The 24,737-nt window shown below is 56.4% G+C and overlaps 2 protein-coding genes across 3 annotated transcripts; both read right to left on the bottom strand.

Moving 5' to 3' along the window:
• Nucleotides 1-258: 258 nt before the first annotated feature.
• Nucleotides 259-20,930, bottom strand: Kmt2b (lysine methyltransferase 2B). Of its 2 annotated transcripts, XM_020168532.2 has the most exons (37): nucleotides 20,568-20,930; nucleotides 19,399-19,471; nucleotides 17,150-19,152; nucleotides 16,830-16,943; nucleotides 16,583-16,733; nucleotides 16,020-16,299; nucleotides 15,777-15,832; nucleotides 15,246-15,524; nucleotides 14,794-14,888; nucleotides 14,407-14,505; nucleotides 14,171-14,284; nucleotides 13,900-14,046; nucleotides 13,710-13,805; nucleotides 13,207-13,324; nucleotides 12,441-12,554; nucleotides 12,092-12,276; nucleotides 11,929-12,018; nucleotides 11,721-11,825; nucleotides 11,515-11,588; nucleotides 10,805-10,920; nucleotides 10,628-10,719; nucleotides 10,406-10,543; nucleotides 9,585-9,743; nucleotides 9,289-9,409; nucleotides 9,134-9,212; nucleotides 8,877-9,037; nucleotides 7,586-7,813; nucleotides 6,202-7,504; nucleotides 6,040-6,117; nucleotides 5,853-5,962; nucleotides 1,832-1,969; nucleotides 1,677-1,751; nucleotides 1,404-1,581; nucleotides 1,067-1,174; nucleotides 870-953; nucleotides 630-759; nucleotides 259-534 (listed from the first exon to the last, which is right to left on the bottom strand). In XM_020168532.2, exons 1-37 carry the CDS (start codon nucleotides 20,928-20,930, stop codon nucleotides 259-261), a joined length of 8,130 nt encoding a protein of 2,709 aa, XP_020024121.2. The 2 variants fall into 2 exon arrangements, with proteins under 2 accessions (XP_020024121.2, XP_073914684.1); XM_074058583.1 differs by lacking the exon at nucleotides 20,568-20,930 and having other exon boundaries at nucleotides 16,020-16,302; nucleotides 19,399-20,521.
• Nucleotides 20,931-22,126: 1,196 nt separating this feature from the next.
• Zbtb32 (zinc finger and BTB domain containing 32) lies at nucleotides 22,127-24,364 on the bottom strand. The gene is made up of 5 exons (XM_020167982.2): nucleotides 23,413-24,364; nucleotides 23,081-23,154; nucleotides 22,913-22,981; nucleotides 22,631-22,795; nucleotides 22,127-22,466 (listed from the first exon to the last, which is right to left on the bottom strand). Exons 1-5 carry the CDS (start codon nucleotides 24,285-24,287, stop codon nucleotides 22,186-22,188), a joined length of 1,464 nt encoding a protein of 487 aa, XP_020023571.1. The 5' UTR covers nucleotides 24,288-24,364; the 3' UTR covers nucleotides 22,127-22,185.
• Nucleotides 24,365-24,737: the final 373 nt, after the last annotated feature.

Genomic DNA, 24,737 nt, shown 5'->3' with positions numbered 1-24,737 from the left:
TTAAATAAAAAAGTGCATAGAAAAGAAGGGATTTAGAAACCTTTGTACAGTATCTACATCCTGGGTCCCCAGGGAAGGAAGGGGGCGATTGCTGGGTGGGCTGGAGGGCTGGAGGCAGGGCCCTTGCCCCTGCATGCCCACTCCACCCTAAACAAGAGGGTGGGGGTGAGGCACTCTAGGAGGGGCCAGGGAGCCACAGGTTAGGGGTACAACGGCAGCGGGGGTGAGGGTGAGGGGTTGCGGCAGGCAGCCTCAGCCTCAGTTAAGGAAGCGACGGCAGCGCTTGGCGCCACAGTTGCAGGGCAGCTTGTTGCTGGCATCCTCGATGGGGAACTTGTAGTCGTAGGTGAGCTCCTCACCACGCAGGATGCGACGCAGGGCAAAGATGACGATGTGCTTCTGGCCCTCCACGTGGATGACGCGAGAGAAGCAGTTGGGCTCACATGAATGGTTGATGAAGCGGGCGGCGTTGCCATGCATGGTGGCATCCACCACGTCAAAGTCATCCATGCGGAACATGTAGCACCCAATGCCCTACAGGGATGGAATGGGGAATCAGGCACTCTGTCCCTGGGGCCTGCTTGCTTCACCCACCTCCTTCCCATGCCTCATGGCCTTGTGGAGCCCACCTTCCCGTCGTAGAACTTCTCCCGCTTGTCAGTCAGCACAGAGCGAATGACGATGCCAGAGTACTCAATGACCATCTCGCCCGCATCGATGTTGCGCTTACAGAACAGGCCGCGCCCGTGGATGGCTGATCTGCAGAGCAGGATGGACAAGGGAGCTCAGGTAGGAGGGCAGTCACCAGGAAGCCCTCCACCAAGCAACCTATCCATCCACCCAAGGGGCACCCCTCCAACCCCACTAACCTGTAGACACCCACAGCTTCTTTGGACGTCTTCTTGAGGTGGCGAAAGCGCATGGCCATGGGCAGCTCCAGGCTGGTGGCACGTCTGGTGGGGGACAGCAATGTCACAAGCTGGTATCCAGGAATGACCTCTCATTCCTGTCATCTTCTTTAGGACCCTTTTAGAACAGGCCCAGCACCCGAGCTTGCCCCCCTTACCTGGTTGACCTGAGCTGCACCTCATCTTCTTCCTCATCACAGGTTGCCCCCTCAGGGAGCACCCTGTGCTGTGAGGCCAGGAAGTTGAACATGTCAAAGGTGCACTTCCTGCAGGCGAGAGGAAAGAGGGTCACAGACACTCCTTCAAAGAGAAGCTGTCTATGCACTCTTTGCAGCCTAGGCCCCTTCCAGACAACGTAAGACTATACTGCTGAAGACAGCAGAAGAGGAATAGGTGGGGCTCCTGATGTGAGCTCTAGAAATAACTCTTGGAGCAGCCCAGTGTCTTGGTTTCTGTCTAAACTTAATTCCCACACAGGGCTCCCCAACCTCTCACCGGAGATAGACCTCAGCACGGGCAGCACCGTGGGGATTCAGAGGAGGCTCCTCCTGGCCCTCTCCCTGCTGGTGGTAGCGGAACTTATAGTGCTGGCAGCGCTGGGCCCCTGGCAGCTGCTCTGCCAGGAAGATGACAGCATCATGGTGGATGCCCAGAAGCCTTGCGCCACTCATTCCTAAGAGAGAAGTGAGGACACACCAATCATGTGGAGGGCCCGCCTGGCCCTCAGGGATCATCTCAGCCCCCAGTGGTTGTTCCCCCCACCATTACCACTAAAGGAGAGATGTCTGAGCCGTGCATGCCCTCGGGCCTCTTGCACTTTCTCAATCAGAGTTCTCCATGCCCCTGTGGTGAAGGAAGGACCAGAGGAGAGTCAGCATGGAGTCCAATGGATACTTCCCTCCCCTGCCACCCTTCCAACTCACCCTCCAAGCTCTCTGCTTCCACACTGAAGCCATCCTCACTGCTGATCTCAAAGCGCAGGTGTGGGCCAGCACGTTTTGGAGCCTGATTCTCTTTGTCTTCTGGGGACGGAGGTTCTTCCTCAGAGCTAGAGGCCTCACCTGATCCCAGTAAACACAGGTAAGCATAGGTAAGGATCACCTTCCTGGTCTCAAAAGCCCCACCCCCTCCACACTGTACTCCCAGCATACCACTCTCCCTCCCTCCAGGTCTTAGCACAGATCCTGAGGTCAAATGGTCCTCCAACTGCCCAGTGAGCCCAGGCATGGACCTAGTTTCTATAAAGCACCTGCAGCAACTTTTCATTACTTCTCAGCCACAGAGGCATTGGAGTGAGTACCTGGGCTCTGCAGGCCACACCAATGGCTCACTCAGACCCAGTCTACCAAAAATGCTCAACTACCTACTATTACTCTGTTTCCTCATACAAATTACAGATGCTGGGGAATTAGGTTTTGTACATGTGGGAGGTTTTTTTTGCAGAACTGGAGTTTGAATGCTGGGTCTCATGCTTGCTAGGCAGGTGCTCTTGCCACTTGAGCCACTCCACCAGCTGAGTATTTTCAAGATAACTGGCTTTGAACCACAATCCTCCTGATGTCTACCTCCTTAGAAGCTAGTATTACAGGGTTGAGCCACTGGCACCCAGCTTTCTTTTTTTTTAATGTAGTAAATTTTTCTTTTTTTCCTTTGGTGCTTGGGATTTAACCTAGGGTCTTCCATAAACTAGACAAGCACTCCACCACTGAGCTATATCCCCAGGTCCATATGCACCAGGTGCTGGTGGCTCATGCCTATAAACCTAGTTACCAAGGAAGCAGAGATCAGGAATGGTTCAAAGTTAGCCCCAGCAAATAAACAGTTCATGGTCCATGAAACCCTGTCTTGAGAATACCCAACACAAGAAAAGGCTGGTAGAGTGGCTCAAAGTAGAAGAGCATCTGTCTAGCAAGTGTGAGGCCCCTAAGTTCAAACCCCAGTATTGCCAGGAAAAAAAAAGTATGTATGTATGGGCTCAAACACATACACATAGATCCAAGTACAAATTACATTATGTTACTTAAGGTACTTAAGGGATTTCTTAGGGGTTAATAGAGTGGGTTTTTTTGTTGTCTTTTTTTGTTTTGTTTTGGTGAGACGGGGTCTCGCTATGCTGCCCAACCTGGTCTCAATCTTCCTCAATCCTCCTGCCTCAGCCTTCAGAGCAACTGGAACTACAGGCACATGACACCATGTCCAATTTAGAGTTAATATAGATCTCTGTGTGTGTGTGTGTGTGTGTGTGTGTGTGTGTGCGCATTTTGTTTTTCTTTTTTTTTGGGTGGTGGGGAGGTGGGCAGTGCTGGGGCCGGAACCCAGGGCTGTCTACATGCTAGGCATGCACTCTGCCACTGAACCACATTAAAAGATTTTATGTTTTGGTTTTGTTTTTTGGTGTTTTGTTGTTATGCTGGGGATCGAACCCAGGACTTAAGGCATGCTAAACTTGTGTTCTACCCCCGAGCTGTACCTTCAGCCCCCACATTAAAAGATTTTAAAGACAGCAGACAGGACTTGCTGATGTTGCAGATGTGGATATGACAAAGAGTAGTGGTCAAGGCCAACTCTGAGGTTGGGGGCCTGAACAGAGGAAGGATAAAACTACTACTGACTGCAATGGTGAGGATAAGGAAGTAACAAGTTTTGGACGAGAGTCAAGGACTCAGTTTGGAACATTCTGACTTTGAGACGTCTCTTAGCAAACCTCCCCCTGCAACATGCTGGTGGATATGGCAAGGAGGAAGAATGCTGGAGCCTGAAGTGCAGGGACTAAGGTTTGGGATACAAAGTAATGCAGTGACTATCAGAATACAGATGAGATTTAGAGTCCTAAAGCCAGAAGATAGTAGAAGGGAGGGAGGACACAGAAGTCAAGGTCAGTCTAGCTTCTGATCTCAGAAGCTAAGCAGGGTTGGGCCTGGTCAAGGCCAGGGCTCTGGCACATACAAAAATTAACAGGTTGGGACCATGAGGAAGCATGACCAGAGAGGTAGGAAGAGAATGTGGGGCCCTGGAAACCAAGGAGGGAAAAACTTCAACAAAGGAGGGATTGGTTCTACCAAATGCTGCTGCCATTGGCACCAGCAGGATGTGGACTGAGGGCTGAACATTCTATTGAAGGAGGAGGGGAAGGGGATGACAAAAGCCTGAGTGGAACATGATTTAGGCAAGCCAGACCCACATGGCACACTCTCCCCGCCACCAAGCATTTCTCTGGGCCACGCTGCCCACTCACCTTCCCTAGACCCTTGCTGCATGACTCACATTATCTCCAGGTGTCAGAGTCCACCTCTAACAACCGCTTCACCTCATCTCTCACCACCCCCAAGTGTTCCTCAACTCAAGGCTCTCTCCTACTGCTTTTTCTCAGTGTTCAGCTAACCTGCCAGGTACCTGTGCTGAACAACGGATGTCTGTGGGTCCCTAAGGGCAGGAGCCTGTCATGGTTACTGCCACATCCTCATGCTGTCACTGACCCCTGGGCAGTCTCTCAGTTAAAAAGTCCCAGTCCACCTAGTTCCATTTCTACACTCAGCTCAGCTGTACGTACAAAAAAAATACAAACATCTGGGCAGGATAGGGCTTCAGCAAATCCTACACCAGGATGCTTCACCACTGGCATACCTGGATGCTCCCAGGGATCAACAGAGAACACCAGGGACCAGCAGAGAACCTAACCTCCAGCTTTACCGAGTTTATCAGTTAAAACCCTTGTGAGAGCCCTTACACACGCCCCTGCATCTACACTCACCTCACCTCTTTCTTCCATCTACGGAGCCACCTGTCAAAGCCTACCATTCTGCCTCCTCCTAAGCCCTTAGCCGGATACCCACCCTTCCCCTCTCCTTGGCTTTGCTATCTTCACACCAAACCCTCTAACCCCCTCCTCTCCTCCCTAGGCTCAACCTCTCAGCCAGGTACATGGGTGTTGTTTTGGCTTTCTCATCAACTGCTGTCTTCACCACCCTCCCCACCTGATCACACCACACACCCATTCTAGACCCCACAGATCTGGTTCTCTCTGAGACAGCTGGAACTCCTGTCCATTCTCTGCCCTCAGCCTCTGGGATGCCACTCTCTTTTGATTTTTTTTTTTTTTTTTTTTGGTGGGACTGAGGTTTCTTACTTTTTTTTTTTTGGTGGTATTGGGGTTTGAACTTAGGGCCTCGTGCATGCTAGGCCGACACTCTACCACTTGAGCCACTCCCCCAGCCCGGGACTGAGGTTTGAACTCAGTTTTTCACACTTGCTAGGCAGGAAATATATTGCTTTAGCCACTGTGCCAACCCTGATTTGTGTTAGGTATTTTCAAGATAGGGTCTTTGTGAACTATTTGCTGGGGCGGGCTTTGAACCACAATCCTCCCGATCTCTACCTCCCGAATAGCCAGGATTACAGGTGTGAACCAGGGGCACCTGGCTTCTTCTAACTTTTCCTTTCTTTTTGCCCCTCATCTAGTTCCCACCTAGGGGGCTCCATCCCCTCTGACTAATCCCCAAAACGTTACCTTTGGCTTTACTGTATCTAACTCTCTGGCCCTTGCAAGGTTCTGAGGCCCTCCCCTGGGTGTGTTTTTTTTTTTTTGTACTGGGGTTTGAACTCAGGGCCTTACCACTTGAGCCATGCTCCAGCCCTCACCTGGTCTCTTGAACATGATGCACAAAGCACTCTCAAAGAAGCTTGTTCATGGAGCTGGATGTCCTTTCTGTCTGTTTGTATAATAAGACTTTGTGCTCCCCCAGGGCATCTCTGTAACTAGCACCCAGCCTTGGGTTGTACCCAGAGGGTATGTGCTTCATTTGCTTGGTTCTAAGTGCTGAAGATTGAACCCAGAGCCTCTCTACCACTGAGCTGTACTCTCAGGCCCTCAGAGTGGATCAATTTGGTCACCCAGCTGAGCCAAGCTCAGGAAGAAGACAGTGAGAGGAAAAGGCTGCTCCCTACCTGAATAATGGTGCCACTGGGACTCAAGCAGCAGGTCTGAGGAGCCATCAAGGGCCCGGGGAGGGCCACCTTCTGGAAGTGGCAGCAAAGGGGACCGTTCCTGGAGGTGCCTGTGAGGAGAGACCTGTCAGGAGAAGGAAGGTCTGAAGGTCCCAGAGCCTCCAGAGAAAGGGACCTAGCCACTCACCCCAGGCTTTCCTCCCCAGGATTGTCCAGGTCAAGAACTCCACGCACAGTGGGTGTTTTCATCCTTACTCGGCTGAACCTGGTGGGGACGAACCAGGAGAAGGCTGAGCTGCCTTCTGCCCACTTCCTTTGCCTATTGCCAAGCCTCAGCATATGCACTTACCCACTGCTACCAAGCCCTGGAACGTGGGTGGTATCCTCCAAGGACTCCCCCTCTTCATCCAGCCGGGGGGTTTTGTTTGGGGGAGGTGCTGGCGGGGAACGGCCAGAGAAGGTAGATACCCTCTTGACACGGATGGCCTGGCGGGGTGGGCTGGGGGGCCCACTGCTAAACACCAGTGTCAGTGGGGGTGGGGGTGGAGGTGGGGCAGGGCGTACCACCCCTACTCCTACCACTGGCAGCACACTAAGCAGGGGCCCTGGAGGCAGAGTCCAGGATGTGGGGGTGGTGGGGGGAATGATAGGGGGCAGAGGCGGCTGCTTTACTGGGGGTGGGACAGGTTCTCCCTCCCCAGCCATCTTCACGAATACCTGCCCCAGCTTGTTAACAAGAATAATCTTAGATGTGGCGGGTTTAGGGGGCTCAGGAGCTGGGCCCAGGCTCAACACCCGGACCCCTGGGGCCCCAGGGAGCCAGGCAAATGTTCGGGTGGGGTCGGCTGGGCTAGGGGGCAGGCCTTGGGAGGGCTGACTGCCATTGGCCAGAGGAGGTGCTAGGGGAAGTGACTCCTCTCTGGGACCAGCAGCCCCCTCCCCAGGCCCCCCTAAGTTCTTCAACACAAAATCCACAATTTCTGAAGGCAGATCTTCAGGAGGTCGGGCCCTGTCTCCTGCAGTCCCAAGGACCCCAGCTCGGCCCACTCCTGGCCCTGAAGGAGGAGTCTCTTGGCCCCGTGGCTGCTGGACTGCTTCTGCCTCACTGTCTGTGCCATCATCCACTCCATCCAGCTGCTCGATTCGGGGGGCTCCAGGGAGGGGGCTGGGAGCCAGAGCAGGGCCAGTCACGACAGTCACAGGGAAGTGGACATAGCGGGTGGTGGGGCTGGCCTCCTCCTCTGAGCTGTCTCCTGGGCCCCCATGGCTGCTCCCCACTGCCCCTGCGGCCACAATCTCTTCCTGGAAAGGCTCAGTCCCCAACAGGCTGGCTGCAAAGTCCAGGTCAGCAGCACTCAGTCCTGATACCACCTCCATGTCCTCAAAGTCTGGGCCCAGGTCTTCAGGTGGGGGCTGAGGAGATGGGGCCAGGCCAGGGGGAGCCAGCTCCCCTGAGGTAGGTGAGAGGGCTGTAACAACTGAGGTAGGAGGGGGCACCCTGAGCTGAGGGGAAGTTCTGAGAGAAGGTGAGGCCCGCCGTGATGGTGGCGGCCTGGGGGTCAGAGGGCTGGGACGCCGAGAGCGCCTGGGGGGAGCTGGGAAGTCCGGGTCTCCCACTGTAGGTATGTAGTGGGCCAGAGAAGATGGACTTCCTGTGGGGGAAAGGGTCAATGTCAGCCAGAAGCTCCAGCCTCCCCAGTTCTGCCCTCACCTGGACACTCCCATGTGCTCACCAGGGGATGGCAGGGGGCGAAAGGAGACACCCCCCAAGGGCCTCCGGGATGGCGAGTAGTTGGGCACTTTGATTCGAGCCCCTGAGAAGGAGCGGGGGGCAAGAGGAGGGGCGCTGCTTGAATCTGGCCGCAGTGGGGGTTCCAGATTCGGAATGGGTGAGTGGTGCTCAGGAGCTCCAGGGATTAGGGTATCTGTATCTGTCAGGGAGTCCTCATGATCTGGGGGCTCTGGAGAGGCAAAAGAATTGCATCAGGTGTTGTGGGGGCTCTTTGTCAAGGTCTCCTACCATGTACCCATCTTTTTTTAAGGCCAACTATGCCTTCCAGGGCTCCAACACACGCTAGTCTCCAGTCATCATCTGGGCCTTTGGTCCCAAACCCCACCCATGGCATCTGGAAAACCTCCAGATTCCTGGGTCAAGGTCCCCTCATGATCCCACCCATCCTTAGCCAACCTCACACAGCATAGTTGCCCTCTGCTCTCTTGGGCAGGCCACACAGGCCCCTAGTGGCAATGTCTGCTCTCCAGCCTGGCCAGTCCTACCACTTTCTCACCTGTTCTATGCATCCCTACCACATCAAACACATCTACTCATCCTGGTGCTGGAGGCTCCCATTACCTGGCCCCACCCAGGCTTTGCAATCTCTTCTCTGCCTCCTTCTCCCAACACCCCCTTTTCTTCAGCTAGGCTGGATGCAGTCTCCTCCTTTCTCTGCTTCATGTTATGCTCCAATGTGGAATAAAACATTACCACGAACACAATACAAATCTCTCCTGTGACCCATATGGCCCCGGATAACCTCTCCTTTCCTAAGCTCCAAGCTACCTGTCTCTGCTACCTGATTCAGCTATACCCTGTCTGCCAACATGGCTGTAAAGTGCCACTTGGAAAAATGAGCAGATCCAGGCTCACATTCAGGGTCTACCACTATGTCACTGCAGAGACAAAGTGGCCCCCTTTTGCCTTCCTCAGAGGGTTGTTGCTAAAACATTACATGAGCATGCAGCCCTAAGTCAGACAGCCATGAGCACTCTGCTCCCTATAGCTGTCCACAAGTCACTACTGCCCTCAAGCTGGCAGCCTGGCACTCTCCCCTCACTTCCTATATTATGTGTACAGTCCCTGGCATAAAATGCATAGCCAGTAAGTTACCAGTTAACTATCCTTACAACAAACAGAAGAAAAACAGCATCCTGGTGCTTCTCAAAGGAGAGGGGAATAGGGTGTTAGGTAGTTGTTTAGGGTGGGCAGCTTTTAGGGAAGAGGAGGAGGCAGGACCAAGGTCATACCAGAGGAAGGGACGGGGCTGTGCACAATGGTCTGATTCTCCTCCGCTGCCTCCAGGTGAACGGGCTCCTCCCTTGGCCCCCATGGGCGATACTCTAGAATTCGGCACCGGTACCAGCAGCGCCTCCGAGCATCCACTGTGCTCCAGTACAGACGGGAGCATCTGGCAGGTGTAGGACAAGAGCATTAAGGTAACTTAGGGACACAAGATCCAGTCCTGGAGATCCCCAACCCCACCAATCACCCCTGGACTGCTCACTGGTAGCCAATGGGGAAGAGCCGTCCTTCGCAGTCTGAAAGGTCAGACAGAGTACCCAGGGAGTCAATTCGGATGGAGCCTGTGGTGCATAGAATAGGTCAGGAGGGAATAGGCCAGGCAAGGTCAGGAAGAGTAAGAGAGAACAAATAGCTTACCAATGAGCACATTGATGGCATCTGGTTCAAGCCCTGTCAAGAATTTTCGCTTGAAGTTGATGCCCTCAAAGTCCACATAGACTCGACGAAGAACATCAAAACCGTCGGGGGTCACAATCTCCTGGGAGTGGGAAGCAAACGGGACGCTGGATTGGTAGGATGTAAGAGGCATGTAAAGGGAGAGCTCTGTAAGAAAGAACTGATCCTGAAGGGCTTGGCCTAAAGGATCATGGGAGAACATAGTAAGAGGATGCCTAAGAGCAGTGGGCAGCTGTCTCCCCTAGGTTCTGGCCCACCTTGCCATCTAGGAGGTCTGTGTGTTTCTGGCAGAAAACTTTCTTGTCGTCCTGAAAGATGCAGTAGCTGGCCCGGGCACACATGAAGTGGAAGTTGCTGAGGCAGGAGGACAGGCAGCAGCCAACTGTGGCTCCAGGCTTCAGGCAGAGCTCACAGCGCTGAGGAGGAAGGGGCTACTGAGGAGAGAAGTTGGGGCCCAGGGCAGGGGGGTCTGATGCTCACTCAGAGACTCTGTGCAGGCCCTTGTCTAGTCCAGCATCTCATATGGCAAAGGCTCTCATTAAGCAACTGCCTCTTTCCCAACTGCACCCAGGGCCAGGTGCAAATCCCAAGCATCTCAGGTTTTCTGAAGCAAAGCATTAGCGTTGTGAGGAGACACCTAATACCAATGGTACTAGCATTTTCCTCACATGCTCTAGTGTGAAGCCTACTTTTCCTATTCTGTCCATACAGCCCGTGGAAAGCATCTCCATCATCCAGCTCTTGCTAGAGAGCTTGGGGTATTTTCCAGGACCCCTCCCAGGCCCCACACAGTAAGGGAATTCTGCCCTGGGCCACACCTACCTTGCTGGGGGAAGGATGTGTGAGAGATGCCACACTGTATGGAAAGTACCTAGCACACAGGGTTCAGTCAACAAGAGGGCATCTAACTTAGTCTCCTATGCTTCAAGCCCAAATTATGGTCAGAAGGCACAGAGGGAAAATGCTCCTATCATGTTACCAGCAATGGAAGGAAAAGACCATGAAGGGCTGCCACCCCTGAACAAGGGCCTGCCCTGAGACCCCAGGGCCACCCACTTCTCCAAGACCAGGCCCTCACCATCTGCCTCCCTCGAGCCACAGCAGCGTGCACATTCTTGAGGGAGCCGTCATTCTCCTCAAACACTTCAGCTGACCATATGGCACAATTGACATGTGTCCACTCATTCTGCCCAATGTACAGGAGCCGCCCTGCCTCCTAGGGACAAAAGAAGAGTGGCATGATGGGGGGGCCTCCCAAGACCAGGCTCCATAACCTAAGGTTCCACACAGCAGCCTTCACCTTGGAGTCTGCATCCCCATACTTGAGGCAGAGTGCACACTGACGGGGGTCCTCTAGATGTGAGAAAGCAGCTGGATCCTTGCCCTGGAAAGCTGGAAAGAATATGAGAAGTCTAAGAATCAGGAGCCTGGCCCACCAACTCAGGGGCACAGGACTCCAGCCCCCATTTCCCAGTACCTGCTGAGGGATCCCCTGGAGGCTGTCCTGATTCTGGGGTCTCTAGTTCCTGCTGTCTCCACTGAGCATAGACATGGTCCAGGGATGGAGGCAACACGGCATTAGGGAGGACTCCACTGTGAAAAGGCAGGATTAGCATCTGATGTATTTGACAAAAACAGCTGGACTGGGCTTGCCCACGATACCAGCTGAAACAAGCTGTAACAGTCTTCATCCTCTCTCCACGCAGAATTTCTCTTGATGGCCACTCCAATAAGCTGGACCCTCTTATGCCTTCTTTGACATATGATGTGCTATTCAACATGCCTGGAATACACTTCCCCCACCTCCTCCAGGAAGTCTTCTCTGATCCCCAGGCTCTATCAGGTGCCTCCCCAGGGCTCCCGTGGGAGCTTCTCCATTACTGCCCTGACCATTTGAGCCATCAGTGCCTGCCCAGCCCCCCAAACATGAACTCTTTAAGCAGAGTCCAATTTTACTTGCTCACCATTCTGTCCCCGACTGCCTTGCACAAGGCTGAGGCAGTGAGAGCTGATTCCACAACCTGAGTCTTTTTAGTCCAAACCCACCGGTTCCACCACCTCTCTCCAACCCTGATCCTAACTCTGCTCCTCACTGACTTCTGGCCCAGTTTGACCCCCAGACTCCCAGGTGCTCTTGTCTTTGCCCTCACTGCCTACTTTTCCCGCCTGCTACCCAGTCCTGCTCACTTTGGCAGCCGGGTACTCCGTCGCCAGTACTTGGGGTCATGGGCGTCGAACCAGCCGAACGCAGACTCTAGCAGCTAGGGAAGAGAGTAACGGGATTAGAAAAACTGACTTCCTCAGAGTTGGTGGGGTGGGGTGTAAAGGATCCACTCTCTGGCCCCCGGAGCGCTCACACTGTCCTACAGGCAGCCCCTGCTTCCACAGCTCACCTTTAGTAGGAGCCCCTTCATCTGGCCTCCAGCCCGGCGCTCTGGCGTCTCGCCTTCTTCTGAGTGCCTCATCAGGATGCCCACCATGTCTTCCATGAAGCTGTGCTGTAAGAGGGTTTGTCAGGGTCTGAGCCCTGAGCCTAACCTCTAGGCCCAGCCCAGCCCTCTCCTTGTGGCACCCACCTGCTCCTCCCCGTGTCCCACTCACCACAGACTTGTAGTGGCCTTCCTCAAAGCGCTGACCAACAGCTTGCAAACCACAGGGTCCTGGGTGCAGCTGCTTCCCATCCTGCCCACACTGAAAATGGAGAAAGTCAGCAAGGCTAGTATCAGACCCAGCCCCACCCCACCTGCCTCTGGACCCTCCAGACCTGGGTACACAGCAGCAATGGGCCTGCCACCTTTGAGCTCAGCAGGCCCTGGAGCACCTGGCGCAGGCCCCCCTGGAGGGCCCCACTCAGGGCCTCTCGCCAGCGAGGCTGTGTGGCCCCAGCACATGGCCCACACGTGTACAGCACCGAGTCGGGCAGCCCAGAAAGGATCTCATAGTCTTCATCTACAACAGTCAGGTGAGAAAACAGAAAACAGTTGGGGAGGATGAGAGGCCTCTCAGCAGCTCCTAGGCCAGTAAGACAGCCCACCTGTCACCTAAGGGCTTGTGATGGAGGTAGGGATCCCTCAGGGCTGAGGCTGCACCCCAGGCACTTGGCCTACTCATACCTGAGAGCCCCTCACACTTGGCATGCACCCAGTGGTCACACTGTGCGCACTGCATCATCTTGCTCTCATAGTCATTGTCTTCATAGCAGCGTGTGCAAATTGGGCAGTAGTTTCCTGAAGGAAATTGCAAGGGGGAAGAGTCAGAGGGGCTAGGGTTATTCCTGTCACTGAACAATCCCAGTCTCTGTTCAAGGGCTGGTGGAGTGCTCAAGTGGTAGAGCACCTGCCTAGCAAGTGTGAGGCCCTGAGTTCAAACCCCAGTACCACCAAAAGCAAAATAAAACAAAAAGAGTCCCTGTTCAAAGGCCAACCACACCTTGACAGCTGCACAGGCTGCTTCCACTATGCCATTTTGAATCACTACCAGTCTCCAAAAGCTGGCTAACGACAAAGCCTCTTTTCTAACTCTGTAGCCCCAACTCCTTTCAAAAAACGCCACCTGAACAAATGAGGAAAGCCCTGGTTTTCAAACTGCTCAATGGAGACTTGAGATTCCAGGATGGACCTCAGAGACCAAGAGAGAGGATTCCCAGGCCCTATACTCCCACTGTCCCAGAGGGGCTCTGTGCCCATCTGCTAAACATATACTGGATGGTTTTCTGTGGTTCTCGGAACTGAAACCGAAGTTTAAAAGCTATAAGGTAGAAAGCCATTAGGCTATCTTTTCTAACTCTTACTGGCAGAAGCCTTGAGTGAGACCCTACAGTCAGGATCCTGGCTCACTTCCCCACAAACCCCCAGGGCCCATTCCCCTGCCAGGTCCCACCTTTCTCATAGAGCTGGGTGCACCTGGGGCAGAGGCTGTAATCTCCAGACCACTCGACATCCCAGTTCTTGCCTGGAGTTGCCCCACAGCTCTTACAGCGCACACAGGCTGAACAAATCTGAGAGGGGAGGAAGGTGATATCAGGAGGAAGGCAGACACTGGGCTGGAGCAGTATGACAGGAAGATTGGGCAGATAGGGGTGCAGGGAAACAGAAGAGGAAAGGCAAGTCTGAGTAGGAGAGATGAGAAGGAAGAGAGGAGCAGGCGTGGACGTCAAGGCAAAGCCTGGGAAAAGTGGAATTCATGAGTTGTTGAAACCATCACACCAAATTCTGCCTCGAACTAAATCTTGCCTATGTGAGAATTTTGAGGAAATGTTCAACACATTCTCAAAGCAATCCCCAGCCCTCTCATGCTCATGACAGCTCTGGCCTAGAGCAAGCCTGGGGGTGGTGGTGGTATAATTAGAACACTGGAGCGAGGGCTGTCGGCTCATCTCTCACCCAGTGGCGCCGTCTGCGTGTGGCCCGGGTCGGGTAGCTAGGCCCCAGGCAGGCTGGGTGGTAGGCATGGCGGCAGCGCTCACACTCCAGGAGGTGCTGGGGAGTGAGGGAGACAGCAATGCAACACCTACTGCACGGGGATAGCCCTCCTCTGGGTCACCCCCTGCCCAGGCTGGCCTTGTGCCCAAACCTTGGATCCTCGGCCTTTGCGTCCACAGACATGGCAGAACTTGCAACGGCGGCAGCACCAGGTGTCATGATGCTGGGGCAAGGGCCGCTCAGCCTCCTCCAGGCAGAATGGGTGGAAAGGGTCACAGCAGACTTGGCAGAACACCAACTAGAGTTGGAGAGAGCAAATGACGGCACAATGTGAGGCTGGAACGCTAGGGGAAGGGATCTGGCTGAAATAGCCCTAGCAATCAGTCAGGGAGGGCGTCTGTGAAAAAAGGCAAAGCACCAACCTCATGGAGCCCTTTGCTGGCACATAGCAAGCACACCATTGGTGGCCCCCCTGGCACAGAAGTGAGCACACTAAGGCCACCCATCAGCCACACATTCTCTAGGTCACAGTCCTCCTGGGGGAAGAAAGAATACAGGACTGGAGAACCAGTAACAGGATTCATCCTTGAAGCACTTGGCTACTCTGACACCATGTCTTTAAGACAGGCCTGGCAACCCAGCCCCCTTCATGCTATACCTTAAAATCCACACGGACCCGGTGCACTCCATCAGGAGACTTCTGTTTCCCAGTCCAGCCATTGGGAAAAGAGGCAAAGGGGCCAGGAGCCAAAGCATCCTAGGGAGGGACACAGGTGTGGTCAGAGGTTGCCAGCCGGCCCCACCCCTTCTGCAGACACCTTTCCTCTCTGCCCTTCCCCCAGCCTGCCGGACCCTGCCTTTTGCCCAGATCCCACTGTGCTTTCCAGAAAGGCAGGGTATGCCTCATCCCTCAGGGCCTGTCCTCTGGTGTGGACACACCACGACACTCAGGTGTGCCCGTCACCCTGACTTGCCAGGTAGCTCCTGGAGAGCAGGAGCCATGCCTCACACAGGGCTTGGGGTTCTTGGAGCGGGCCGTGCTGACCTTGTCCAGGCGCCTTCGGGCCTTGAGCTGCAACACAGGCTGCAGGGTGGGTTTGCGGGGCCGGCTCTGCTCCTCAGGTTCTGGCACCGGCAGCTCTAGGCAGGACACAGCAGCAGTTTGGTCCTCCCCTTCCATGCTCCCTATCCCTCTTAACCAACAACCCTAAAACGTTACCCAGGTTCCCGTGGCTTTTCTTAAGCAAGATGCACAAGGACAGCGTTTAGACCCTGCTCTATACACTCAGTGTGAACCTCAAACACTAGCACTGTGTCCCCTAGAACTGCCTCCTTCTTTGCCCTCAGCCACCCTCTTGAGTAGACTGACGGAACCCTGGGTCTCAAGAGGTTTGGTCTTAGTGGTAGAGCATTTAGCTGCACACACTAAGCCCCGAGTTCCATCCCAGCACGGCAAAACATGAGACACAGAACTGACTGCTTGTCAGTGGCTCGCACCATGTTCTCTGGGGGTCCGACGCCTAGGAGCAGGAGGAGCCCCGGGCTCCGAGTCATCTGAATCCTCGAAGACATCATAGGAGGGCCGCTGTTTGACGCAGCGCCGTGCTGACTTGCGCTGCAGTAGGAGGGAGTCCTGCTCCTCGGGCCCGGGGGGGGCCCCCACCTCCTCCCGGGGCCCCCCAGCTCCCGCCCCCCGGCGTGGGCCTGGAGGACCAGGGGAGGCCTCAGGAGATTCATCCGAATCCCAGGGCAACAGCGTCTTCACTATCGTCCGGCCTGTGGGAACAGGGGACTCAGTAGGATTTGAGCTCAGCCAAGGACATGGGGCACTGGAATAGAGGAAAGCCAGAAAGAAGTGGGGCACAAGAGAAAGAATGCAGAAGAGATATGAAAGAACTTGGTGGAAAGGAATGACAAAAGGTGCAAAACTGCAAAGATAAGGGGGAGAGCAAAGAAAAGTGTGGCTTCCTCCATACCATGAATCTATGTTTAAGGTTTTGGGAAGAAATGCTCCTCAAACCTTGGTACCTTTTTTGGCCAGCCGTTCCATCTTCCGAGCCTCTATTTTGTCACATTTCCGGTATCTGGGGAGGGGAGCAGCACGTCACCAGGGTAGGGGACTGGTGGTCTAGGGGAAGAGAGGAAGCTCTCCACAAGGATGCCAATCCCACTGCTCTGGCTGGGCAGAAGAGGGGCTAGGGCAGGAGGCTCAAGTGACTGGCAACCCTGGGATGGGAGGGGCAAGGCAGAGACCACATTGTAGCTACTCACACACAGCACTGCTTCTTGGTGTTGGGACCCCCAAATTTGGGTTTGTCTAAGCAGTTGACACAGGACCCACAGTCCTGCACACGCAGGCAGCCCCGACAGTGCCCACACCGAGCCATCCGCATCTTCTTTCCATGATGGGAGGGCAGCGAGCGCCGGGGTGTATGGGCTAGGGTCCCTCCAGACCCTGCAGGCTCCAAGTCTCCCCCAGGCCCTGCTGATTCCACCTTTCCCCGCTGGGACCGGGATGGGACACTCTCAGTCTCAGATGCTGATGATGTATCTACTGTGGCAGACGGAGAGGAGATAGAGCCACAAGGCACCAGGTATTCTACCTTGTTTCCCTGTTCTCCCTCAGATTCCATTCAACAGGCACTGTGGATCCCACTTTCCCACACGGATAGGTTCCAAGTGTCCCTGAACCAACCTGCTTTGTCAGAGACCTAGTGCTCCAACCCACTTGTCACCTAAATCCAATTCCTCTACTCAGCTCCTCTCACCTTGACTCTTGGCTCATACCCAAACCTGACCTGGCTATCAAGCCTCCCCACAACATAGCCCCCTACCCTCTGTGGCAAGGTCCTGCCGATCCCGGAGAGGGAGGGCACTGAGTCGGGGGACATCTTCAGGTACCATGGCTCGAGCCTGACCCAGGGCCACAGCAGCATGACGACAGACATGTTTGATTCGGGGGCCTTGCACAGGGGACTCAGGGCCCTGGGAAAGGAGAAACCAGGAATATAAAGTGTGGGGAGTCACTCCCTGTGGTCCTACAGTCAGCCTTCCTCAGAGGACCCTCTTTTCACTGCATACCGAGGCTCGTTCTCTCTTAGCTTCCACTGATTCATCTTCAGACCTGACACAGCCTCTGTCTGGAGCCTGCTTGACAGTCCCCACGGCCTCCTCCATTTGTCCTACAGGGCTTGGCTGGTAGGAGAATAAACAAGGTCAAGGGCTGGAAAGTGAAGACAGGTGGGAACAGGGGAATAGCACAGGGAAGTGTGGGGCTGGGGAAAAAACACAAATTCTGGGTATAAGGAAGAGACTGGTTCTGAAGGCTCCTTGCAATGCTGGAGCGTCCAGGGAGGCACCTGCATGGACTTGGTACAGCCCATCCAAAGTACCACGCTCACCGGCATCGATGCTGCCACCTTCTGCTGTTGCTGTTGGTCGATCTTAAATAGCTGCACCTTGGCTCTCTTGAGCAGGCTGAACATTTTCTCTTCCACCCCAGACAGTGGTAGAGATCCCAGGCTTGCAATCCGGGCCCTTTCCAGTGGTGGTGTATGCTGTGGTGATGGTAGTGGCTGCAGCTGTAACTGTGGCTGTACTTGTGGCTGCTGTGGTGGTAGTGCCTGGGGCAGAAGCTGGGTCTGCAAGGCCTGTAAGGGCTGCTGCCCATTGCTCAGAGTGGGAGCCCCATGGGGGGACACCTCGGCCTTAACAGGAGTGGTGACCACAGGGACAAATCGAGGCAGGCTGAGGTGGTTGGTGCGGCCCACTGCCCGTGGCTCAGGGTCAGCTGGAGAGTCATCAGCGGGTGGAGGCTCTGGCTCAGGGGCTTCAGGAGCTCCAAGAGGAGTAGTAAGCACCGATTCATAGATCTTCAGGTGGGCTTCACTTGGGGTAAACTGAGGTGCCCGAAGGAGCAGGGGCCTCCGAGAAGGGGTGGCAGGGGTAGGTGGCGGGGATGGAGATGGGGCTGGTGGAGGGGCAGGAGGAGGAGGTGGCAGCTCCCGGGTTAGTGAGGTCCAGCGAAATGTGGGTTCCCTTAGGATGGACCGTCTCTTCTCAGGGAGTGGCACTGGGGTAGGTGGGGGGGTTGGGGCACGTGGTGGAGATGGGACTGGTGCTGGTTCCTGGGGAGCAAGTGGGGAGGTGGCAATGGGAGGCCGCAGAGGTGAGACCTCCACCTTTGAGGGTTTGGGTGGGTCTTCATCCATAAATCGCCGTGGGGTCTTGATGATACGAGAGGAGCGGGCGCTCACCACAGGCATAATAAACTGCCGGATATTCTTCAGGAAGGTGGTACTTTTGGGGGTTACAGTAGGACTGTCTTCTGGAGGGCCTCCTGTGGCGGTGCTGGGGTTTGGAGTGGGAGGAAAGGGGCCCTCTGGCCCTGCCCGGGCAGCTTCCCGCTCCGCCCGCTGGCTGGGAGTCAGAGGCGGCCGGCCCCTCTTCCTGGAGCATGTAGCTGGGACCACAGGAGGAGGGGACTCTTCCTGCTCCTCTGGAGCTGGAGGTGGTGGAGAGCATGGTGGTGGAGGCGGGGTCTCTGGAGGTGGTGGTGGGCAAAGTGGAGGTGGAGATGTTGAGGGGGGTGGAAGGGGAGGAGGAGGTGGAGGGGTTGGAGGAGTCAGAGGCAATGATAGTGGCTTTGCCTCTTCCTTTTCTTTGGGTAGCATCACCTCCTCATTGACCATAGGTCTGGCTTCCTTCTCCTCTCCCTGCTCTTTGTCTTTCTCTCCTTTCTTCTCCTTTCTCTCCTCCTCCATCTCCTGCTCCTGCTTCTTCAAACAAGGGCCCCCTTCCTGTCCAGATTCAACTCTTCTCTGGGGAGCATCCTGACAGCTTTCTCCATGTTGACCTTGACCCTGACCTGGTTCAAGCCCTAAGGACAATTGTCCCATCTTCACTCTTTTGGCCTTTGAAACAAACTTGATCACGAGGGGAAGCCCTCCTCGGCCTCTGCCCCTGCCTCCACGACCTCCTCTCCCAGGCTGTCCTCCACGTTTGGGGGTCCCAGGCCCTGGGCCGGGTCCCTCCTTGCACTTCCAGCTGCCAGTTCGATGTTTTACTGGAACCACAGGAGGTGGGGGCTCTGGTTTAGGGATTGTCACAGCCGCTTCTGCTACTACTACTGCTTGCTGCTTCTTCCGGCAGGGACCTGCTGGCCGTCCTGGGGGCCGTCCCCGAGACCGACGGGGGGTAGAGGGCTCACATGCCCGGCTCCTGGGGACTGGGGGTGCCTGGGCCCGCCGAAGAAGTTCAGTCAGTGCCTGCACCATCCGTTCTGTGCCCTCCTCACCCCGTTTCCGTGCAGAGGTCTTTGGGGGGATAGGAGACACATCAGCTAGGCGAGGAGGAGGAAGGGGGGTCGTCTTATGCTTGCGGCCCCGACCTCGGGGGGCTCGACCTAAAAGGAAAATAGGTGTGGGGAGAGGGGTCAAGCTGGCCCTGCAAACTGAAGAAGGCCATCTGGGAGGCAGGGACTTAACTTAGTCTTACTTGTCTGTTTCCCCACAGCCCAGCCTAGCTTGAACTCTGAACACATGACACACTCAGTAACTGATGGAGACTAGGTGAACAGGGGAGAGCTGACACAAAGGGTGAGAATAACATTCCTGTAAAGCTACAGAGGGAGAGTTTCCCCATCACTCACCTCGCTGGGATCGGAGCGCAGAGCGCAGGGAACTGGGGCCCACATCTTCATCTGAATGAAAACCCTGAAACTCCTGATTTAGGGGACCAGGGGTGAAGGGGAAAAACAGCAGTCAGTGCCAAAGCCCTGGTTCCACCTGGAACTCAGGTATAGAGTAATATCCCCAGCTTCCCCTTTGGTGTAACCCTGCTTATTTATAAAAGAACTGAAAAGACTGGAAGATCAGAAGGGAGTAGAAAACAGGGTCTCTCCCCAGAGATGGATGCACAGGCATTTGTGAACTCCCATCCCCAGTGCCAAGCCATACCAACACAAACAGCACTGCCCAGAAGAAAACACGGCAGGGTCTCATCGGGTCAAGCAACAGGCCCTACAGTAAGGGCCAACTCCAACTCTAAACTGTGGGACCTCCATTTACACCCTTCCAGGCCATAGTTTGATCCTGAATGAAGATGGGAACGGGGACACCCAAGGGGGGGGGGAGGCACCAAATGGTTTAGCACATCAGAATCCACTCTGAGCCTTCAAGTGATTACAAACTGTCCTAAGCAATACACACCATACCTTCCTGCCTTTTCCGAAAGGCTGGGGGATAAATTCTGAGCTGAGCTCAGATCCACCAGACTCAGGACTACCCTGAGTCCATTCCTTCTCAGCCTGTGCCCCAGGAAGCCCTCCACCACTCTATGTTACATGGGAAGAGGAACTGGGGCACTGGTGAAGTCAGGGATGTGCCAGAGACTGTGAGGCCCAACAAGGCAGCCTACAGGTAAGAGCCCAGACGGCTCTTGTCTGCGTTCACCAAAGCCTCACTGCTGCTGTCAACCACCACGGGTCGGTCGGGCATGCAGTCCCCATGGCTCCTCGCTCCCACCTCCACTGTCCTAGCTTTGCACCGAGAAGGACCAGCTCTGAGCACTTCTGCAGGACTTGCCTCGAGCCCCAGTACCTGCCTAGGTGCAGTCAGGCTTCTCTACCGACTTCGGAGGTCCCATCCACACCAAGCCTCCGCTCAGCCTACCTCCCTCCACGCCGCTTTCCAGGGCTCCACCTTTCCGCAGAGGCCCGAGGACCCCACTTGCCCACGCCACCCTTCGGGGCCACCCAGAACCCGGTAAAGCCCCTGGCCTCGCCCCGCCCGGCGCCGGGGACGCCTCCGACCGCCTCACCTCATCGTCGGATTCCCCGTCACTGCTCTCCTCCTCCGGCACGCAGCCTCGGCTCGGGCCCCAGCCCCGGCCCCGGCCCCGGCCCCGGCCTCGCTGAACGCGCGGGCCGGCCCACAGGCGGCGGAGCCGGCGCAGGCCCCGGCGGAACCCCAGCAAACGGAGCAGGGCCAGGTCCTCCCCGGGCTCGGCTCCGCCCGGCCCCGCTGCGCCGCCGCCGCGCCGCAGGGCTACCCGCACTCTTTCGGCCCCGCTTCCCCGTCCGCCGCGGCTCCCGCCCCCGCCGGAGCCCCGCGGCCGGCCCGGGAAGCGGCCCCGCGCGGAGCCAGGCCAGGGGCAACTGCCGCCGCCCGCCGCCGCCGCCATCTTGGCACCGTGAGAGGGGCCGGGGAGGCGGGGGGAGGGGCGGCCCGTGCGCAGGGCCGGGGGGAGGGGAGGGGAGGAGGGGCGAAGCGGGGGTGTGGGGGGGCCTGAGGCTCACGACAACAACCAGCGCCACCGCGGGGCCGGCGGGAGCCGGGGGCTGGGCCGGTCACGCGCGGGGCACCACGGGAGCGGGAGTCCGGGGCCAGTCGGCCCCGTCACCCTCAGACCGCACCTGAAGAGTATAGACCCTGCGTCGCGGCCAGAGAGAGGGGATGCACAGGGACTTCTGGGAAATGTAGTCCAGACGCCTCGCTCCTTCCGCCGGAGCTAGGGCGCGAGAGCTGGGTCTACGGGGTCCCCAGCCAGGACCCGGAAAGCCAGTTCCCGGTCTCCCGGAGGTGTGGTCCTCTCCTCAGACTCCTCCCATTGTTCTCTCTGAGCCAGCGGCCAGCATGGACTACCACTCCCAGGGTGCTTTGGGCTTCGGACCTTGGAAACCCGGAATATGCAGGGAACTAAAGTTATCTGCTGCGGGAGGCGTGGGCTGGGGAAGGGGCGGTGGCTAGGCTGTCTCAGTTCCAGGTACCACCCCGCTGCGGTTCCACTCGGCGCGGAAAGGAGATGCTAGAGAGGCCGGTTTTGCCGCTCCTGTGATGAGAGGAGGCGGGTGGCCGAAAGTAGGGCCGGAGCATGCGCTCCTCTTCAGTCGTGAGCTGCACTCATCCAGCGCAGAGTCCACGCGCCGTTCGTTAATGGCTGTGGAAAGGGCCAGTGTCTTGGAATCTCACAGCCACCCCCTCCCAACACACCCACACAGAGCCTGTTGTGAAGTTTGCCGGGACACAGAGCCCTCGAGGGCGACTGCCTTCAGAGGAGGACTGGGCGCCCCGGAGATGGGGCTGGTTAGCGGATGCGTGGCCACTAGGGGCCGCTACAGGACAAGGAGCAAGGCCGGGAGCACCCCTCCCCCCTCCAAGCGCCAACTAGTCCTTTCCCGACTGGAGGACAGCAAACTCTTTATTATAGTAATGCAATCGACGGGCACCATACAGTTGGTCTTCTCTTCGATGCCATCATCCCAAGGGAGATCGCTAGCCCAGGCTTCTGCAACCCCCGACATTCGGGAGAGGGCTCTCGGTGCCATCCTGCGGCACTTCTGCTTTGGTAGGCCGCCTTAGCGGACGCAGAAGCCCCGCCCTCTTTCCATTCTTTGCTGGGACTCCTAACTGATGCCAAAGAACCTTCCAACACCCGATCAGGTGGTGGAGGAGGACGGACTCCCGGGAGAAGTCGAGGCGCGTGCGGGTCTCGTAGAAGAGGAGGAGTAGAGGAAGGTGGAACGGATGGTCCATCCCGGCGGGAGCTGGCTGGGCGAGTGGCCGCGCATGTGCGCCTGCATGGAGGCCAGGCTGGGGCAACCAGCCCCGCACAGCGGGCAGCGGTAGGGAGCCGCTCCGTGTGTCCGCAGGTGCTTGGTCATGGCGGAGAAGTCCCGGGAGCGCTGAGGACAGAGGCTACAGGAAAAGGGCTTCTCTCCTAGGGCGGACGGAGGGGAAGGTCAGTGAAGGAAGGAAGAAGGGGGCGCGGGCTGGCCAAACTGGGGGTGCATCAGGCAACGGAGACGGAGAGAGGGGCTAAGGAGCGGGCAGACCCGAGTTGGGAAAGAAGAAAATAAAGGACACTGGGCAGGGCGCCCGCACCTGTGTGGACTCGGTAGTGGGTCTCCATCTGATGCTTGAGTGAAAATCTCTTTCCACAGACGGAGCAAGAATAGGGCCTAGACCGAGCAGGAGTGATCGGAGAAGGGTGTTGGCGAGACGTGCACCCTGCTGTGTCCTCATGACCCATGCGGGTTGCCAGAGTGCCTGTGTGGACAGAGAAGTCAAAGTGGGGCAGAGGCCAGGAATCCCAGAGCCGAACACCCCGGAAAGAAATGAGAAATTTCAGTGGAGCAAAGACAGAAATGCCCTCACCCTACTCACCTGCACGCCCTTGCCCAGACTCTTCCATCTCCCCAGGGCTGAGCTGTGAAGGGCCTTGGGGCACGGAACCTGGAAGGAGCAGAGTGACGTAGGGGCCCTGTTCAGGCTGGACCCTTGAAGCCTAGCCCAGGAGAGAGACCCTGTGTTGCAGGCCAGTGAGGGGCTTACCTGGGGTTGGGCTGGAGGAGACCAACTGGTTCTGACTGCAATGCCCTTTGGGGCGACTAAAGGTCAGTGGAATCCTGGGGATGAGGTAGGAAGAATAAATGAGAGCTTTGGCCAAACTTGAGAGCTTGCCAAATCTGGCCCCTTTCTGAGGACGGGATGTTCTGAGTCCTCCTCATGGGCTGGGCCTTGGCTTCCTGGTGGTGGGAACTTGTCTCATCCCCAGCACCAGTAAAGTGCAGCAGAAAGAATAGATGCGGTGCCCTTCCACCCATCACTATGCTTCTGTCTGCTCCCTTCCAGCCTGGAGGTCCTCAGTTAGGCCCCTCACTCACCTCTGCTCTCGAGGCCAGACCTTCCAGGCTCCAGTGATGGAGGTGCTGTGGGAGAAGGGAGTTCCATATCTGGGCGGCCACAGCACGATGCTCCACAGGGCGGGCTGGCCCTCCCTGAGCAGAGGAGCCTCAGCCCACCAGGGCCTGGGGATGATGCTGGTTTGGAGGGAACCTGGCAGGGGAAGGGGACCAAGGAACTCCCGCAGACTCTCTTCAGAGCCCTCTGGGCTCTCTGTCACCTGCATGACCACTCTTTGCTTCCCTTCTGGTCCCCTCTGGACAAGAGGGGCTGGGTTGAGTTTCTCCTGTGACCTCATCTCTCCCTGACCCTCCTGTGTTCCCCCTGTCGTCTCAGCGCTCTCTCTTGGTGTCTTGTGCTTGTGTAAGGTCTCCTGTTCTCTCCTGCCAATTCTAAAATCTTCTGGTTTCTGCTCTCCAGGGTCCCCCAGTCTGCTCTGAGAAGCCTTCATGAAGTTTTCTGGCTCTTCCTCATGATTCTTCAGCCCCGGATCTAGTTGGTCTTCAGTCTTGTCCTTTTGAGCCCTCCTGCAGGCCTCTTCCAGTGCCTGCACCCCCAAGGCTCTAGCTGCCTCCTCAAGGGGCCCCAGCTCCCCAGACTTCAGCTCTACGTTCTGCCCATAAACAAAGCTCAGAAGCTGAGCAAAGGTGGAAGGGCTGATGCCTTCTGCCAGAGCCCACCGGCCCCTGCAGCCCAGCTGCTGGCTGACACCTGCTAATACCAGGCTGTGGGCAGGGAACTCCTGGCCCCCAGCAGTGATTAGGGTATCACATAGTGCTGGCCGGAGCTGGGCTGCTAGCCGGACCAGCCGATCGGAGCCGTAGGGGCTGCGCAGTATCGTGGACGGTGAAGGCATTGTGCCTTGACTGGATACTAAGTTTAGAAGCTCTGGTCACAGTGTGGGGTCCCTGGCAGAAAGGGGAGGGAAGAACAGCAATTTTCTCAAGCCTGTGGAGGGGAGGGGAGAAAGAGTGAGTTGCTGGTCCTGCATTGGAGCGCTCTGTGAACCAAGCAAAGAAACTAACCCAAGGGAGGACCTGAGCTTATCCAGAGTCATAACGGGAGCCGGTGGTGGGGATGTGGTGTGGCAGAATGGAAATTAGATCAAATTCAGAGCAAGAACCAGGTGGTTAACAGGACTGACCAGTAGTGTCTAGATGGCAAACTCTAGAAGTCACAGGTATTCCTGCCTCTCCAGGCCCTTCTGTAGAGAAAGGCTACTGAGTAGCTGGGTTTTCCATATTCCAGACATAGGGATGATCTGGTTTTTAGGAATAGAGCAAGACACAGCTTCCTGGGAGAGCTT

Source organism: Castor canadensis, chromosome 16, assembly GCF_047511655.1.
Source record: "Castor canadensis chromosome 16, mCasCan1.hap1v2, whole genome shotgun sequence".
Classification (NCBI taxonomy): domain Eukaryota; kingdom Metazoa; phylum Chordata; class Mammalia; order Rodentia; family Castoridae; genus Castor; species Castor canadensis.
This window is presented reverse-complemented; position numbering and strand designations above follow the sequence as displayed.